Source organism: Sciurus vulgaris, assembly GCF_902686455.1.
Source record: "Sciurus vulgaris genome assembly, chromosome: 7".
Classification (NCBI taxonomy): domain Eukaryota; kingdom Metazoa; phylum Chordata; class Mammalia; order Rodentia; family Sciuridae; genus Sciurus; species Sciurus vulgaris.
Genome location: NC_136467.1, coordinates 16,234,127 through 16,253,841, shown reverse-complemented (window position 1 = coordinate 16,253,841; position 19,715 = coordinate 16,234,127). Strand labels below are relative to the sequence as shown.

General features: G+C 45.0%; 1 protein-coding gene across 2 annotated transcripts; it reads left to right on the top strand.

Annotated features, from left to right (window-relative positions):
• Positions 1–221: 221 nt before the first annotated feature.
• On the top strand, positions 222–19,022 carry IYD (iodotyrosine deiodinase; the record flags this gene model as incomplete). 2 transcript variants are annotated; one of them, XM_079147955.1, is made up of 5 exons in its annotated part: positions 222–463; positions 7,803–7,994; positions 9,549–9,708; positions 13,815–13,971; positions 17,261–19,022. In XM_079147955.1, the coding sequence occupies 5 exons, from the start codon at positions 298–300 to the stop codon at positions 17,441–17,443; spliced, it is 858 nt and encodes a 285-aa protein (XP_079004081.1). In that variant the 3' UTR covers positions 17,444–19,022. The 2 variants fall into 2 exon arrangements, with proteins under 2 accessions (XP_079004081.1, XP_079004082.1); XM_079147956.1 differs by lacking the exon at positions 222–463 and having other exon boundaries at positions 7,803–7,926.
• Positions 19,023–19,715: the final 693 nt, after the last annotated feature.

Genomic DNA, 19,715 nt, shown 5'->3' with positions numbered 1-19,715 from the left:
ACTGGCAAGATCTAGAGCTTTACCGTGTTTACGCAGTTCCTGGAAATTACATCTGGGAATATGTTGATCGAATACACAGTGTTAAAAAGTGAATGTGACAGCGGTGCATGACCAAACCCAAACCCACCCACACGTGTGACCGTGATCTTTGCTCCTTTGCAAAGTCCGCGGAGTTGGAGAGTTCTGCACTTTGTTCCTTCCCCTGCGCTCCTCCCTCTCCCGCGCCCCACACTCCTGCTCCTGGCTGTTTAAATACCAGTGTGGGAAGTGCTCGCTTTCAGGCTCCAGCCACCAAACATGCTTCCTCTGACTCCGGTCTTGGTCGCGGTCGTCTGCATTCTGATCGTGTGGATCTTTAAACCTGCTGACAGAAGCCTGCGGAGGAAGAAGCGGGAGCCTGGAGCTCCGCCCTGGGTGGATGAAGACTTAAACGACAGCACCGACCTCCACCAGGGGCAGGAAGGTAAAGACGGCAGCCGCCCCAGCTTCCCCTCTGGGCACATGTGATGGTGGTGGCAGGGCTTATTGACCAGGGAGGACAGGGAGGCATGAAAGCCAGGTTCGCCATTGACCTCTGATGTACAAACAAATCCGCATGTGACGGAGGTGTGACAGAGACCCGCTGTCTCTCAGGCAGTCAGCTTGTCACCTGCTGCCACCCAGCCCCTTTATTCCTACTCAGCTAGAAGCAGCTGAGGGCTGGAAGTTTCCCTGGTTCTGACCCTGTTCTGGCTGTCACCGTCTTTTCTGAAGGTTCTCATCAGTTTGGCAGTGAGCATGGGGTTCTGAGCAAGACTAAATCGACAAAGTGGCAGCTCTGCGGGATTTCTACATTTTATTGTGCCAGACCCTGTGGGTTAGCGTCAAGAGTGGCCTCTGTCCTCAACAAGCTGAGGGTCCCATTTAGAAGACAAGAGAGTTCAAAGTGGGTGGAGCTATTATAAGGTGTTGAAGGCAGGCCTGGGGGCACATGATGGGACAGCTGGGAAAGAATAAAGCTGGCCTGAGGATGAGCATCAAGGGGAGGGGCATGCCAGGGAGGAGGACCAGGGCACCAGCACCAGGACAGAACGCCCTGGGGAGATTCCTAGCAGCTGGGAGGCCAACTGACCAGGGAGGGGCAGTCAGGGCAAGACAAAAGTCACCCCAGGGACAATGGCATAACAATGAAGGAGGCAGGCAGGGAGAGAGGGAGGGATGGTGGGTACATAGGATGGATTCCATCTGGAAGAGGCTGTGAGATTCTAGGTGAGGCTCCCACCTCTGAACAGAGACTGCCTGGAAATGGAAAAGGAAATTGTGAGTGTGTGTGTGTGTGTGTGTGTGTGTGTGTGTGTGTGTGCGCGCGCGTGCGCATGTGTCTGTGTGTTGAGTTGGTCTGGGGCAGTGCAGGAAGTGGGGTGTCCCGCTGGCCCTCAGTGCTGGGAGCCAATAGAAATGCTGAACATCCCACCCAGGAGTCAAGCCCAGGCAGCCTCTTGTGGGGGGCTGCCCATTTTGCTCTTCTGCTCTGATGTTGAAGGACACCCCACCCAGAATGCCAACTGTACAGATGGTTCTCCACCTACGCTGGCTTCACATCTGGAAAAGTTCATGGTAACTTGAAAATATCAGAAGTTCAAAATGCATTTAATAACCTGATCTACCAAACACCTGATCTACCAGCCCACCTTACACGTGCACGGAACACTTAGCTCAGCCTGTAGTGGGCCAACCATCGAACACAGCCCATTTCATAGTAAAATGCCAAAGATCTCATGCAGTTTATGGAACACTATACTGAAAGTGAGAAAAAGTGTATATGCTTCTGCATCGTCATGGAGTAAAATGATTGCTAAGTCAGTCCATCTTCAGTACCCAGGTGGGGAGCGCTTCCCATCCGGGGATATCTGTTCCCGTGCCGTGGGATGATTTGTCTTGACAAGGATGGCTTGGATGTTGCTGATGGTGGAAATGCAGGGGCGTGAGTCGAAGTGAAGGTAAAGGAAGAACAACAGACTTTGGCAATAGAGTGGATATTGGGAGAAGAGGGAGAAAATGATTTGGAGGCTGGAAGAGTCATAATGATGCTATCAGACATGAGTGAGGGGGAGGGGGTCCAGTTTAGAGAGAAGGACAGTGAGTTTCCTTCGGGAGTGTTATAATTGAGATCAGAGTGACCTTAGGAGAGGGATCCCAGTCGCAGACTCTCGCAGGACAGTCACCAGCAGTGGGTGATATTTGGAACTTGGAGAACTAATGAATCCATGAAATGGGAACATGAAGAGAGAAGGCTGAGGACAAAGCCTGCAGATAAGAGGAAGATGGTGGGAAAATGTTCTACAGAAAGAAGACGAATGGGCGATGGGGCTCCAGGATAGGAACACGCCTTACGTGGCATTGACGATAGCTTCTCAGCGTTGTGCTTTACATAGAGTAAAAAGTCTTCATGACAATACAGTGAGGTAGGCATTATTATTATCCCTGTATTACAGGCAAAGAAACTGAGGCTCAAATAGGTAAGTCACCTGCCCAGAAAGGTAGTGTAGAGGCAGGATCCAGGCATCCAAGCGCTTGCTGAGCAGTCTCTCCCACAGGAGAGTTGCCTAGAACAGAGGAGGCAAGGGACGGCCAGCAGGTTCAATCTCTGAGAGATCAGAGGTGGTGTGCATGGAGGAAAGGCCACTGGATTTGAAGGATGGAGGATAGACCAGGGGTTGGTGAAGCTGGGAAGGAATGGGGCCTGGGGCTGGGCCTGAAGGTAGAAGACACAGCAGAGATTTATGGCCTTCCTCTGGTGTCCACCCAGTCACTCATTTTTGCAAAATCCTCTGCCTCTTCATTCTCTGTTCCCTTCCATCCACATCCTTCTCTTATCTTTACAGAGGAATGAAGATAACTGTCTTAGTGCTAAGTCTTCTGATAGAGAAGATCATTAGTCAGTGCACATCTAGCCCAGATGTAGCATTCACAGATCTCCCGATGAAATGTTTGTCGTTTACATAAATAATACATGTGAAGGTCATATGGGTGACCAGTGAGAATGAGCATTTAAACCTGGGCTCCCTGCTCTTAGCACAGGATGGGTGGACACGGCCACACTCCAGGTTGAGAAGGCATTGAGCAGGGGAGAGTGGGTGAAGAAAAATGATTCCATTACCAAAACCTGTGGAGATTGTTTTGATGACTATGGAGAACAAATTCAAATCATTTTAGAATATTAATATAAATATACAAAATGGTAAAATAAACATTCTATGCTGTTCTGGTGTCTGGTAAGGAAGATGTGGAACTGACCCAAATTCCTCCAGTCCCTATCCACAAAGCACTCCTGCCCCATGCTCCATAGATGGGAATCAGCTCGTGAAACGGGCGTGGGGAAGACAGAGGAGATCCTGGTGTGGCCAAGCTTGTAAGCTATATCTTCTTTGGTGAAGGTCAAGTATGATGTCCTATTAAGACTGTCAGTTCGGGGGGCTGGGGATACAGCTCAGTTGGTACAGTGCTTACCTCACATGCACAAGGCCCTGAGTTCAATCCCCAGCACCAAGACTGTCAGTTCCCTGTTTGCCTGGAACAGAGGTCTAAGAAGGAGAAGTTGCTGATCCAAAAGAAAACCTCAGATCAACCCTGTAAAAGGAACTGAAAATCCAACACACAAATTGTCTAGTTAGGCCCAGATTCATGGAAGTTCATAGAAATGGGTAAAAGAACAAAGGCATAGGAAACACACCTCATCAAGACATGTTTGTTTTCCTGTCATGGGGATGTTTTTGCACTTAGCTTCACTGGTCATCGCAACACTTTGATTCTAATTGAAATAGTGATACAATGTCTCATGTCTCCCACTTTGCTGAGAAAGGCCTGTATTGAAATTTTTTACCTACTGTTGGTAACACCTGAGAATCAAAACGTCTATACCAACTTGGAAAATGACATATCATAAAGTACCCTGATCATGACTAGCCATCAGAAATAGTTTCAAACCTGTTCAAAGGATCATTGACAACTAACTTAAATAGCAGTTAAACAAGCTCACCAATGGCAGCCTCTCACTGCTGTAAGTCAGCCAACCGGGGTGGATTCAGGGTCCCCAATCTTCAACGCTCTCTCGCTGTATCTACAGAGGATGTCAGTCACTTACACCCTTGAGAGCACTCCAAACCCTAAACACCATGCTTCTACGCCAAATGGTGGGTTAGAGCTAGCCTTTGGGGACTAGCAAGAGATAGTTCTTGAATATTCAGTATTGTGGGCCAGTTGTTAAGTCATCAGTAACTTGAAGTTTACTGAGATCCTTCTCTGTGACCCCTCCTCTTCAGAGATCAGGATATCTTTTCCTAAAGGGAAAAGGGATATCCTCTTCCCATGAGGGTCTAATGACCTGCTTCAGTAAAGAGTCACAAAATCCTTCCCAGGTTTTATGATCTGCTTCAGGGAAGAAGGGCTGGGGAAGGTCCAAGAGCTCTTCCTATTCCTGCTGCTTCCCATCATGCCAACATGGCATGTTTTGGGGTAGCATGCCTGAGCCCCACCAGCTTCAGGATAATGTGACTCTATCTGAGGTCTCTCTATCTGGGCATCCCAGGCTCCCCAGCTCCACCCACCTCAGTGCTGGGGTGAAATAATGGGTCAGTAGAGCAGTCATGGGGTCAAGTGACTGAGAGGTCAAGTTAGCAGCTGAGTCATGAAGGGCATCTGGGAAAAAGGCATTCTCATGGTAGGTGCTAAGCCCTGAGGTGGCTTCCCTGTACCTTAGGCATCTGTCTGTGGTGACAGATAGCTGCTTTGCCCCATCCTCAGTATCAGGGCACCTCCAGAAAATTGCAGGGAGAGAACCAGGTGATGTGACACAAGTTGTCCTTGCTTTCATTATTAGAAAAAATTTGACTCATTTGCAAAGATTTTGAAGCAGAACTGCAAAAACAAAGGTAATTTTTTTAGAGGTGCAGCCAGAAAAATACCTCCCTGTGAAGCAGGAGAGAAGTGACCTAGAATTTCTTGGCTGGCTAAACCTAATTAGGGAGATATTTAGCGATTCCTTGGTATAAAGCCATGATGCAGGTGAGTTGCTACTGGCATACGCAACACACCCCAGGTATGGCCACAAAGGACTCCCACTGAAAAGCAGGCCGTTCACTGGAGCAGGTGGGCCTTGGAGCCCGAAGGAGTCTCTGTGGCTCTAATGGCTCTAGTGTGGAGGCAAAAAACAGGAGTTTACAGAGGCTGCTCTCTTCTCTCTTCAGGGCCACATTCCTAGGGGGCAGTCAGGAGTTCAAGGGTGGAGAGGTGCTACCTTTCTTCTTGGCTCTCTGCCCCGTAGTTCCTCTAGTTTCCCCAGAGCTCTGTGGAGCTCCCTGGGCTCCAACCTGGCCTCCATGCCAATGGCCTTCTGTGCTGCCTCATTCCCCAGGCAGGATGGTGACCTTCTGCCCTGTGAGAGGCCATAGGAAGGGCAGCCCCACAGTGCAGGGTTCTTGGGACTTCCACAGGACAATCCTATCTGGAGGTGATAAGGACCATTTTTGTTTTCCTAGTCAAAGAAGACAGCTGGCACTAAGAAGGGTCAGGCAACCACTTACTTCATTGGACCAAATTAGAAGAGCCTGCTTGGACTTTAAGAGCTGCAGAAACTGCCGAGTCAGGCAAATAGGCTGCCTGTAGTTTATGCAAACACTGAATGACTTTTAAGAGTTGGAAACTTACCATTCAAATGCTCAGGGAGCACCCGATGCATTTGCTCCTATACCAAGGACAAGCTGCAAAGGGCCTCAGACTTCATTGCAAATGGTGGAAAGGTATCATTGGTGCAGCAAGTCTTTATCACAGCTTTGATAAAGTTCAGGGTTGTCATGACTTTGCTGTTGTCTGCATTTAGTTCAGAACGATTGCTAGAAAGCTGATAGCTACCCATTAGCACTCCCCCATCACACCCACTTCCTTTTAACTAAGTGTGTACAGTCTGGCCTCGCTCCTGCTAAGGTAAAAAGGAGTTTCCTCAACTAAAGCTCTGAGCAAACTGTGGTACCCACTGAGAACACTGTAGTCAGGGATTCCCAGTCTCTGAAGAAGGCCACGTGTGGGTGTGAGGGCAGGAGAAGGCTACTCCCCTGCTGGGTTCCACCTGGAGAATGGCCAGGTTCCTCTGGGCCAGGCCTTGGGCCCTCTGGCTCTCTTCCCTGTGTTCTAGTGTTCATGCACGCCTTCACGAATGGGCTCCCAGATTGGCATGTGGCCTTGTGGACTCACACATGGTTGGGACCCTGGACTCCTGATCACTCCCAAGTGCTTTCTTCTTCCACCTCGTGCCAATCATGTGGAGCTCTCCACCTCCCACATACTCAGAGGGTCAGCGTTTGACCAGGCCTTTCATCCTTCTAAAGGCCTCTCCAGTTGCTATCACGTACAAATGCTATATTTGATTATAAAAGGTGTGTTTCTTTTTTATACTGTTTAGCATTTTCTGGGCCTCATAAATCTATAGATGTGGTATATTCCATCAGTCCTGGAGAAATCACAGACACTATCTCTTCAAATATTTCCTCCACTATACTCTCTTTCTTATCTCCTTTTGTGACTATGGAAACTGTATTAGATATTCTCGCTCAGCTCCATTTTCTACTTAATTCTTCTATGTTTTTCATCTTTGGTCTCCACTTACCCCATTCTAGACATTTTTTTTCTGTCTTATCTCCCCATTCATTAATTCTTCCTTAGGTAGCTTCGCCTCCTAGCAGATCTATCCATTAAGTTCTCCATTCTATTATTTTTCTTACCTAGAGATTGTATTCTTTCATATTTCCTCTGTCACCTTTGGTTCTTTCCTGTACTTTATAGATTTATACGTTTGGTTGTTTTTCCCTCTAAACATACTAACCCTTAGTTGTTTCATCTTCTGGATCTGCTGATTCCAATATTTGGAGTTTTTAGGCATCCAACTTTATTTTTAAAAAATGATTCTGCTGTTTCTTGCTCAAGATGTTTTGTTTCTTTATGTGCCTGATTTTATTTAGTGGGTTGCTAGCAATTGTACGTGAAATTATTTACACATTGCTTTTGCTTCTGCTAGGTAATTGAGGTACTTTCATCCAGAACCAAAAACTTCTCACTTTCCTGTACTCTTGGGGTCCCAGAATTTAAAATTCCCACTGTGAGGAGCTGGGGTTGTAGCTCAGTGCTAGTGTGCTTGCCTAGCATGTTTGAGGCACTGGGTTCAATCCTCAGCACCATATAAAAATAAGTAAATAAAAAATAAAGGTGTAAAAAAATTTAAAAAATAAAATAAAATAACATTCCCACCGTGTATAAGCCTGGACTTATTCTGGTTGCTCTCGACCCCTGAGAATATAAAAATGGAAGTTCCAATGTGTAGGGATAGCGGATGTAACCTGGGAACTGTGACTTTTGTGCTTATTGACTATAGGGTCGTATTTTTCCTTTGATTTCGGTCTGGAGATTTCTTATTATGTCATTGGCTGAGTTATTTTTAAAAGGACTCTTAAAAACACCTGATTTAGTGATCTGAATATTTTCCAGTGGATGGAGATTGTTTCAAATTACCTAGTCCACCATGAGAGAAATTTGAAAGCCTCATCTTTGCGTAGGTAAAGATTTCTTTTTCTTGATTTACAACAAGTCTAGAGTTGGAAGAATAGTCATCAGTTGTCAGAGTTATGTAGAGCGATCTCTCCCTCTTTTTTCTTCCTTCCTTCCTTTCCCCTTCCCTCCCCATCCTCCTTGATATTTTTGTGCTTACATAACTTTATAGACAGTGAACCAAGAGAGACCACTGAATTTGCTACTCTGATTGTTCTTATGTGCAGATGCAGATGAACGGCCAGAATCAGAGGAAGATGTTGAACACATCCCATTCTCCCACACCCGGTATCCTGAGAAGGAAATGGCTAAGAGGTCGCAGGAATTTTATGAGCTTCTCAATAAGAGACGGTCGGTCAGGTTCATAAGTAATGAGCAAGTCCCAATGGAAGTCATTAATAATGTCATCAAAGCAGCAGGTTTGTAATTGCACATCGAGACCTTGAAAATGTCAGCTCTCTTACTGGTATAACAGTAGTGGAAAAGTGATTAAAGCCTAGAGTGATATATTTATAAAATCTATAATCTATATAAAATCTGTGCATGTGCAGAATTCTAATGACCTAGTATATATAGGAATGAACTTGTATGTACAGAGGTCTAACAGGCTAACAAAAGTTACCCATGTGAATTTACACAGTAAACCAAAGCAAGACAAACTTATTTCCAAAGTAAATCAATATCATCACAAAGGGGAAAAATGAAAGCTACAAAAAAGGGAGGAATTATAAGAGAAAACCTCCTGTTTGAGAGTCTTCTGTCATTCCTACCTCAATTGCATTTAGGTTCATTTTAAAAATTATTCCATAGCCATTTGAACCCATTGTCCAACTTACAGGGAAGCAAGAATCAAACACTTCATTTCAGTTAAAGATACAAGTGCACTAGATTGTTGAGTCCTTTAACTTACAGCAGTTACTAAATTTCCTTTTTATCTACATATCTGTATGCATATGTGTATATATAGTATGTTAAAATAAATGTGGTATAAATGAAAACAGTCGAGAAAATTAATTATGTTTAGAGCTGCAGATATTTAGTGAATGAATAAAATGGGTACAAAATTAACTGGAATCACTCTCCAGAAATGTACTCTTCCTCTTCAGTTTTTGACTGTTATTTCACAACCAGTCATGACTTGCAGTGCTGGAAGGGGTGTGTGGTAACCAAGAACCCCAGCAAGAGTCCACAGGCCCCACTCCCTCCAGAGGTAGAGCTTATTCCATTAGACTACTCACTAGGAAGGAAGAAATCATTGCTTCTGGAAGATTCCACCTGTGGGTCACTGTGGTTCACCCTTGAGAATATCCCTAGGAATGATGAGACACCCATGGAAGCTGGCCCTCAATCCCTCCCTGGAATCTCAAAGGAAACTCTGGCCCCTTGGACAAAGGCGGTGCTCCATGAAGTTTTGTCCCAGAACTCTGGAACTGATCCAGGTGAAGGCTGAGGGTTCCCCAAGCCCACGAGAGTAGAAAGGCGTACTACACACAGGGCCCGGAGTTACCAACTCTTGTGTGTCCCCAAGATCACAAACCTTCTGGGGCCCCACCCAGAGCTTTCGTAGAGGCAGTAGCCTTTTAAGGAGCGTCTTGAAAATCATTTTATCGTTGACATTTTGCCATTACCGATAACCCTCCTGACTTTACCCTTTTTGGAGAATGATATTTTGGAGAATTTGGCTGTCAGAGCTTCCCTGGGCTTCCTTAGGGCTCATGGTGCGGTTACTGAGGGCTGTTTTTTCCCTGGTGATTGGAGCAGCAAGGGATAAGTCCCCCGAGTCCTGGGGCTCCTGGTCCAGGTCTAAGCTGGCAGGTTGAGAGACACCTAAAGTGAAGCAGAGCAAAATGGAGGGGGCAGCTACAGGCCAGAGTCCGTGCCAGGTGCCTGTCTTCATTTTGAGCTTCTTCTTCACTAACAGTCCCGTGCTTTCCCGCAGCCTTAGTTTCTGATGTTACTTCATCCTGTGACAGGAACAGCCCCAAGCGGGGCCCACACAGAACCCTGGACCTTTGTGTTGGTGAAAGACCCAGACGTGAAACACAAGATCCGGGAGATCATTGAGAAGGAGGAGGAAATAAACTACATGAAGAGGATGGGACACCGATGGGTCACAGACCTGAAGAAACTGAGGTATGAAGTCAGTGGAATTAGGGGTGTTTGGTTTGACTTTTTAAAATGAAATAACCATCACTGCAGTTTCCTGGTTTTGTAATTTTAAACTACTTTATTTTGGATTAACATATAATGATTTTACCTATTGATGTGCTTCAGTGTGATGTTTCAACATCATATAACACAAACTAAGCAAATTTCTACACTGGTTTGGTTTTTAGTGTTATAATGTTCAACTCCGCTTCTGGAAGGAATGATGAAAATTAATTCAGGCTTGGTTCCCAGAGAGCCTCTGACTCAAATAATTGCTTCTGGGAAAAAAAAAAAAAAGTTGAGGAATGACTTCACTTTTCTTCCCTCTGGAACGTAAGATTACAAAATACTTTTCAAGATCTTGAGTGAAGCAAAGTGCATTTTACTAAAATGATCAGGTCTTCCACTTGGTTTTATCAAGCAATCTTTAGTTTGAGGACAATTTAGTACAAGTATAAGATCTGTCGGGTGACAGGAGCCTAGAAAGGACGGTGAGATGGCAGCCTTGGGGCAAGGTGGGACTTGCACAGGAGTTAGAGCTCGGGCAAGGACGGGTGGCCCCCTTGGCCCTGCTCCTGTTTTATTTATTGTCCCCAAAGAACAGTTTTCTTCTAAGATATTTAAACTCTGTCAGAACTGTGTCTTAAGAAGTTGTCTGGAACAAGTAGAGGACACTAATAATAAATTTATGAATCTTATTTCATATTTATGAGAAGAAGTGGGAAAGGTAAAAATTGTTATGGGGCGCAACTTAAGAACAGACCGATCACCACTGAGAAGTCCAAATTTGAGAGTCTTTATTAAGCTGGCTAGCTGACTGTCTCACACAATGCCCCAAAAAATGGCTATTGGGAGAACAGCCCCGACCACAGGGTTGTAGGGGTTTTTATACCAAAAATCACATCAATCATAAGTGTCTGTTGCTATGGTTTAAAATTACAAACTAACATCATGAGATCATCGACAGAGGGGAAAGTGGGTCAAACTGACCCTTACCTAGGTACAAACTAAAGAATGGTTGCTAACATCCATACAATTACCGTTTACATGGTACATTGGTTACTACCTAGGAGTTGCCATTGTATATTATTAAACATGTCACGCTAAGTAACTGATGATGGGTACAGAGGCAGGGTGGTCCCATGGGAGAAGCTTATCTCCTACATAACATGGAGTCTCAGAGCAAAATGGAGTCTGTTTAGTCATTTCCCTTAGAGTCTGGCCTATAACATTCTCATGGAGTCAGATTTGTCAGCCCATCACAAAAATGAAGTTGAGTTTCCTACTTAGATGTTGGACTTCTAAGATGGACACAGTACCTACAAAAGACTACATCCTCTCACTTGCCTCAACTGAGGCAGAGTTGATTGCTGTCATCTGTGTACCTAATGTACCTCATATACACCTTCCATATGCCTAAATGACCCTGACCACATAGCATTTTAATTATTGGTTTACTTTTCCTCTCATTTTATGGATCAATATTTCAAAATCCATGTTGTACACCAAGATACCCTTGAGAATCCAATTAAGTTACACTTTCTGAATCAATAATATGTACACACACACACAGAGAATTCTGGGAGTTCAGGGAACCCAGATTTAAAAACTCTCATATTGTACCATCCAACACCTTTCTGATGCATGGTAGGCAACTGGATAAATATTTGTTAAATTTAATAGCCAATAAACATACACTATGTCATCCTGTTTAAGTTAACTCTGAAATCAAGAACTGTAATTAATTCTCTATGTACAATGCAGATTCAACATACCTTCCAAATCTTGTCTTCCCTGGCTTGCTGGCAGGAGCCCTCCACCCTAGGCAGAAGGTGCCAATTGGCCTTCTTTTTTCAGTCCTTGTGCATTGCTGTCTTTTTGTTAGCTCTAATATGATGTCATAATAAATTTGTGTGAAATCGAATAAATCACAAATAAACTAAAATGATCTGATACCAACGCATGCTTACATACAAAAATATTTTTAAATGCTTACCCTGCCTCAGAATATAGGTAAACTGTTTAATCCTAATCTAATATTTTTAGAATTGACATTATTTATTCTCTCACATTTATATGCTTTGAAATTTACTTTTATTAATGTAAAGATCAGAATTTTAGATCATGAAACTATCAACACCACAATGCAAATTTATGTAATAGAACCCATGTGACCCAGAGATGGTTGTTGGGTGGTATGAGAGCTTTTATAAACCTGGGGTCCCTGAATCCCCAGAGCTCTGTGTGTGTGTGTGTGTGTGTGTGTGTGTGTGTGTGTGTGCACAAGCACATGTGTGTACATATTGTTGATTGAGAAAGTCTATAACTTAATGGTCCCACAAACGTCTCTGGGTCACATTCAATCACTGAGGGCAACAGGGCTGGACTGGCACCGTGGAGACCAGCATCCTGGATCCATCAGGATGGGAAGGCCACCTCAGTGTGTGTTACAGAGAGATTGGAGGGTGCTAGAAGTCAAATGAGTCAGGAATGTGGATTACAAGTGGTTTTCCTGTACTGACATTTCCACGATTTAAAAGTTCGTTGTTTGTATTAGTAAAGGCCACTTCATATATTTTTATTTATTTCACTCACCGTTATCTATAAGGTGGGCGTACAGTGGTTCATTTTATGTAGGAGAAAACTGAGCTGCGAGAGTTCCAGTCTGGCTCCAGAGATGATCTTCTAAACCTCGTCTCCATAAGGAGAAAAGAACCACTAAGTCCAGCATACTACGTTTGTTGAAGTATGAAAAAGTGACTTTGAAACTGTAACCTATAGTCATTATAATGCAAGAACCATCAAAAAATGCACAAATGAGTTTACTGTGTTTTAAAACAGTGGAGCATAACTAGGCTACAAGTGAAATGAATGGCAACCATCTCTTGATAATTAGTTTCATAAAGTATATTAAGGAAAAATTACAATATATTGGATTATATCTCTCCTTTGAATATCCATTCTAAAATAAGCTTCTGCCAAAATAGATGGGACAGGGTAATGGAATCAAGAAGGATATGTTCTGAGCTGGAAACAAAAATCTCAACTCCACATGTGTGGAGGATCTCTCGCTCCCACAAAAGGCCCCTTCCTTTTTCCTGTAACCAGACTAACGGCGTTTCCCTCTGCCCACCTATCATTTCAGTTGAGGCTCTCTGTCATGGTGGCCTCTCCCCTGCCTGTTCCTGACCTGGATTCCCTCAGCTCCAGCCCCTACACCTCCCCCAGTTCTCCTAAGCCTGGCCCTTTTGCCCGCTCTCCTGCCTGGACCATTGCCAAGGTCTCTAGCCCAGCTCCCTCCTGACTTTGTAGTTGGTACTTTAAAATATCACCCTTGGTGATGTCGCTCTCACCTCAATCCACCTCTTTCTGAAAACAGGTTTGATATGCTTCCGCTTTCAGCCTTGATAATGCTCGGTCACCTACTCCAAGAAGGCTAGGACCCGGCGGTATCTGTGTATAACCTGCCCGCCCACCTGTGCCCCAGCCTGTGCCCCGTCCTCCAGCCTGCCAGGCTTCTGGAGTTCCCTGGCCTGCCCTCGTTCTCCTCTGGACTCTGCCTTCGCTCTTTCTCTTTACTCTGCCTGGAGACACTGTCCCTATCCACCCTTTTCCACCTGGTCTTCAGTGCTCAGCTTGAGGTCATTTCTGGGGTTTTCTTCCAACCTTCTTACTCAAAATTAACTTTTCAGTTTTTGAAGGGTTCCCAATCCACTTGGTTTCAGCATTTATCAGGCTTCGTTTTGCTGAAATATTTGGCTTAGTGCCCTCTGGGATATAAGATGTACTTCTGCTGTCTTTCAGCATTTCATATACTTTGCCTTACTAACACTTGCTAATGCCTGATTATTGAGTGTGTTGACCTTGGTCACACACAAAAAAAGGGATGAGTAGCACATGCACGCACACACACACAGGCACACCACAAAACAGCAAAATGAAAAATTCTACTTTTCTAAAATTAAAAATAAAGAAACAAGTAAATGTGTTTTTATTTTATTTTATTTTTTTATCATTCATAAGTTAAGGTAATAAAAAGCGGAGGGGAAAGAGTAAGAGTAAACGTTCTCCTGACTCTCTTCCCCTACCAGAACCAACTGGGTTAAGGAATACCTGGACACCGCCCCTGTTTTGATTCTCATTTTCAAACAAGTACATGGTTTTACTCCAAGTGGCAGGAAAAAGGTGCACTACTACAATGAGATCAGCGTCTCCATCGCTTGCGGCATCCTGCTGGCTGCGCTGCAGGTATGTTGCTGCTCCCTCAGGCCCGAGGGACACAGTGAGAAGGGGGAGCCCAAGGGGAGACTTATCAGAAAAATTCAGCTGGGTTTCCAGCAGTGTCTTTTGGAAATGGCTTAGTAAAGCAACCCGCTGCCCACACCAGCCCTGGCAACCGCGGGGGGAGCACGGTGGCTCAGCAAGCTGGAATTCTGCCTGGAAATTCACTCGTAACATCATCTCAGGGCCAGAAGTCTGTCATTGCGTTTGCCTTCTACTGTGACAGCACATGGTAGTGTAAGGGTTTTGGCAGCTGCAGGAGAAGGTCGGAGCCTGAATGTGGCAGAGACTCACTCCCTAGGTGGCTGTCCGAGCTCTTGGGATGACTGAAGAGCCCTGGTGGGCTCTGCCCCAGCTTCTGTCCTGAGGGGCTGAGCTGCTTCAGGAAGAGGGCCCCTTCCCCGAGCCCCCACCCAGAGCAGCGAAGCCAGTGCCCACGGGAAATGGAGCAGAACGGAGCTGTGCCTCCAAACCCGCCACTCCTGCACTCCGCGAGTGTTTTCTGAGCCCCTTTCAGGGGGTATCCTGGGGGACACGGGGGAGATAGTTGTTCATGAACCACACAATGTGGGGGTCCAGGGTCCAGGTAGGGATGCTGTTTCTGTGAGCTTTTTTGCTGTTGTGACTAAAAGAATCTGACCAGCACAATTGCAGAGGAGGAAAGGTTTATTTGAGGGCTCATGGTTTCAGAGGTCCTCGTCCATAGAAGGCCAGCTCCATTCCTCAGGGCTCAAGGTGAGGCTGAGCATCATGGCGGAAGAGTGTGGCAGAGGGAAGCAGCTCACATCATGGTGATCAGGAAGCAGAGAGAGAGAGAGAGACTCCACTCTCCAGATACAAAATGTATACCCCAAAGCCATGCCCCAATTCCCACCTCCTCCAGCCACACCTACCACTTCAAGTAATCCCATCTGGGATTGATTCACTGATTGGGTGAAGAATCTTACAACCAATCATTTCTCCTCTGAACCTTGCTGCACTATCTCACATGTGAGCTTTTGGGGGACACCTCACATCCAAACTATAACAGAAGGGGAGAGATGGCAAACACATAAAATAAATAAAGCGCAAGATTGTAAGAGTGAGTGATCCTATTTTCAAGAAACGATTTAAAAATGTGAGGTTCACTATCTCAACAAACAATTTGGATGTTCAGTAGCACAACATAGTCACATTGCACCAGAGAGAAATGTGCTTTTAGGTTACTCAGACAATCGTCCTGAAGGAGCTGGCATTGGCCTTCCTTCCTGAATCTGCAGGCAGATTAATAAGGGAGTCTCTGTGCAGCGTCAGACCACAGGGCACCACCCTTTAGGGTCTTGGAGGCAGCAGCTCAGTTTGCCAACTACCCTGTGCCTCAGAAGGGGCAGCGTGGTCACTTTATGTTGAGTTTGCTGCCCTCTAGCTTTACATAGGGGTAATTGCGCAGGTAGGTCCTGATGGGCGAGAGGAGGCAGGAAAATCCTGGAGCCCCATGGCAAGCACAGTGTTGGGTGGAAAGAGTTCACCATGCCTGGAGCACAAAGACAGCTGCAGACCCTCTTCCTGGCCCAGGCTCAGAGGTCACAATCTGCTTGGAAAAGCATGGGAGGTGAGGGGACCACTGGGGAAGAGTCTGGAAAGTGCCCTTTGTTTTTACTTAGTTGTTTATTTTCTTGAGACTTGAGGAAGACACTGTCTGGGTATTTCTTCTACTTTCAATATCTCCTCTGGCCACCAGGTCCTCTATCATTGGACATGAGCATTTTCTTTCTTTTTTTTTTTTCTTCTTCTTCAGTACTGGGGATTGGACCCAGTGGTGCTTTACCACTGAGCTACATCCATAACCCTTTTTAATTTTGAGAGTGTCTCACTAAGTTGCTTAGGACCTCACTAATTATCTGAGGCTGGCCTTGAACTGCAAGGCCTCCAGCCTCAGCATCCTGAGTCGCTGGGCGTAAGCATTTTCATTAGGGATGAATCACTGCTTCCATTGTTGGTTCTGTAATCATGGGAAATTCCTGTACCTGTTGCTGAGAATGAAATGTGCAAAATCTTTATTAATATATTAAATACCAAGATCTATCAGTCAGTATGAAATTTTAAAGTAATGAATATAATGATGTTTTAAGGCATCTGTAACAATTGTAAAGTGGTATGAAATATCTGTGAATTTTATTGGTTGGTGACAAGTCCCAGATATTGTTAACAGCATGATGATTTATTGTTTATGTTTATAATTAAAGAAATTGCTAAATTTCCATCAGAGGTTAGGCAATATGAAGATGTATTTTCTTTTCCAAGTGCATGGACATGTTAAGTACTCAACATCAATAGAGATTGAGAGATAAAATATTAATAGAAATCGGTTTTCTATTTAAAAGCATTATTTACTATGTTCTTCATATTCACAAATTTCTACTGCTAAAAATGTACAAAACTCAGCATGAAGTAACAGTTGTGTCTTGAAACATGACCAAAATATAAAGTGACACCAGCTTAACATGCATTCTCAATGGAAAGTTCAAGATTTATATATTCTAAAGTAAAATACTAGGTTAAGTAAGGTATGATAGGAAGAGAAATACCATAAGAAAGTAGAGACAATCTAAGCTCATGATGAAGGAAGAAATCAACAGATTTTTCAATGCACGTGTCTGAGAACAGTCCCTCAGGCAGTAGAACTCTACATGAATCAAGGTTAATGCAGATGTGGTCCAAGTGATCTCCAGAGGAAGCCTTATTAAATCACTCCAGGTCCTTACACATCCATGGCATTAGATGCTAACATTATAGGAAGATATAACAAGCCATAGCCAGGTAACTGGAATTCAGGAAAGAATATTCAGTAGAAAAAGCATAGTCCCATTGTTTAGAGGGACTGCCGCTATCTTCAGGGTCACGCACCAGGACACAGACTGATCCCTTAGCTAGAAAGAACTCCTAGCTCTTTTTGTCACTCCTTTGGTGTAACTGGATTTCCCAAATTTCTTTATATAAAACAACCGTTCATATTGGTTGAACATGATTAAAAACTAAAATTAGCATTTTTTCTTCTTCCCACTGCTTGGTTAGAAGAACAAGCAATAAGCAGCAGGAGGAGAGGCGGGAGGACTGGAGGTGGGATCCACCATCCCTGCTCCCGGAGCTGGCAGCCTCTGCTGTCCAGCTTCAGGGAGGCGCTGGGACCAGCTGGGATGAGAACGTCCCCAAGCTGGAAGCAGAGCCGTGATTCTGCCTCTGACTTTGAAATGCACCCTTTCCTCTCCTGTTCTAGAATGCAGGGCTGGTGACCGTCACGACCACTCCGCTCAACTGTGGCCCTCATCTGAGGGTGCTCCTGGGCCGCCCCCCACACGAAAAGCTGCTGATGCTGCTTCCTGTGGGGTACCCCAGCAAAGAAGCCACAGTGCCTGATCTGAAACGGAAAGCGCTGGACCAGATCATGGTGACAGTGTAGGCCAGAGCCTGTCGGAGAGATGCTCAGACCTCTCCTCTCAGTTCTCCCGGCTGCCCTTTCTCTTGGGGTCAGGTCTCTGCGCGGCAGTTCACGGGGGTAACCTCTCTACGTGTCAAGACACCTGTCCACATGCTCCAGCACTCTAGGTCCAGTAAGTTGCTCCTGATGGGCTGTGCGATCTGGGGAACGTGTGGGGCAAGAGACCAGCAAGCATTTGCACTTCTGTTTCTTACCCTCTTTGGAAATGCACATGTATTTTACTAAGGAGACTCCCAGGATTTAGGTTTTTAAAACTACTCTAGTAAATCACTGGTGATTTTTTCTTTCACTTAAAATTTTTATATGGAGAAAAGAGTCATCAGAAAATATAATGTAGTCCCAAGAATTCAGCTATGTGTTGATTTTTGTATTTAGACTAATCAAATAGTTTTCTGCCCTCTGCTTGCTGGTGACTTAAAACGAAGTGCTTTGGAGATGCACTCTTTCACTGACTCCAATGGATGTTCTGCCAGTTTTGAATAAGTAACTGTTGAAGTAACTAAAATGTCACACTCACAGAATAGGACAGGGCATGACTGCCTGATGGGAATCTGACTGGCAGTCATTCAAGCAGATCAACAATGAGGAGCACTGTCCACTGGTGTGCTGGAGCTGGCTCACACCAGCTTATGGAAGCTGATGAATATCCAGGAATTGGCCAGCCAGTTATGAAAACATCTGTAGCTCCTGGCAGGAACATTTACACCACAGCCATTGGCAGATGCTCTGTTTGGGGCTTGCTTTCTTTTCTTGAAGACAACTCTTTACCACACACATGGCGCTACTTTCCCACTCGACCCCATGAAACACACTTCCCTTTTTCTCCAAATGACAGCAGGCTGTTTGGGGTTGATGGAGTCACAGACTTAGTTGGGGATGCCAAACCTCGTCCTTCTCTGGTCACCAGCCGCCTACCCTCCCAGGGACCTCGTGTACACCGGCTCGTCCTCACAGCTCAGGCAATTGCCCTTCAGCAACTCCATTGCCCCCTTTTCCTTTCCACTGTCCCTTTCCTCCTCTATTTTTAAAAACTCAGTTCCCTTGAGAAAAGTCTGTTTTTCCACTTTTCATTCCCATTTGTTAGTCACACAATGCAAGAAAAGCCCTCCATGTCATTGACAAGAACAAGAGTTGGTGACAAGCATTTATTTGCTTTTAAATACAATTAGACATTACAGAAATCTGTGCCTTTAACACTTAAAGTCTTCTGAAATACCCAGAAATTTCTTGTAGAACCTCCAAAATCTTTCATCTCAATCTTCCGTTTTCTGTAAAAATGCTTTCCCCCAAATCTACACATTTTAATAAATACAAACTTTCTTATATTTTATTTGTATTCTTTAAAAAATATATTGGTATTGCAATAAGTATTTGTCCACCTCCCCAACCTTATTGAAATGAGCATTGTTTGAACACATCGTGACTTTAGAAGACTTTTGTGGGCTGCCATATCAGCCTAACTGCTGCGTGGCATCTTGTTTTAAAGGAGAAGACCCTCTGGGTTCCAAATATCAGAATAATAAACATACTTTGGCATCATAACATTGGAAACTGAAGCATGATTGAAGTTGTATTTATACACCTTTATTTCTAATGTCCAACCCCTGAGCTCAGGGAATTCGTTGGTAGTATTTCAGTCCTCCAAGCTGAGGAGGGTTGAGGGACAAAAGAGAACCTTGTCCCCTTTATAGGGCCTGGCCCATCCTCAGAGGAGTGGGAGCATGGGTGTGGGGGGAGAGGGAATCTGGCTCCTGGGTGCAGACAGGAAGGGGAAAGTCAAGCCTGCCTTGTGAGTCAGGGGCCCTGGAGCAAAACCTCACAAAGGTCTGTCACCTTGAGTTCACTGCCCCAGAAACAGCCCTGGCTTTTTCCAGGTTCTGAGCGGAGGTGCCCAGACGCAGGCTTGGGAAGGCCAGCATCCGTGGGGGATGGAATGGGTAGTTGCTCTGCCTGGAGGAAGCACAGCACAGGCAGACCCAGATTCAGGGATCTCCCTGGCTCCCATCAACCGTGTAGCTATGGGAAACCTAACCTCCCTCAGCCTCGTTTCCTGCTTCTGTAGAATGAAGATGAACCTGGAACCAACCTCAGGCTTGTTGTGGCGTCTGAATTCAGTGGCCACAGTCTCTGGAGTAAGGTACTTTCTCAACCCACGCTTCACATCCATATGACAAAGGTGGTGTTGGACTTGTTGCATGGACTGGGTGGAGGTTCCTGTTCTGCTGGGCACCTA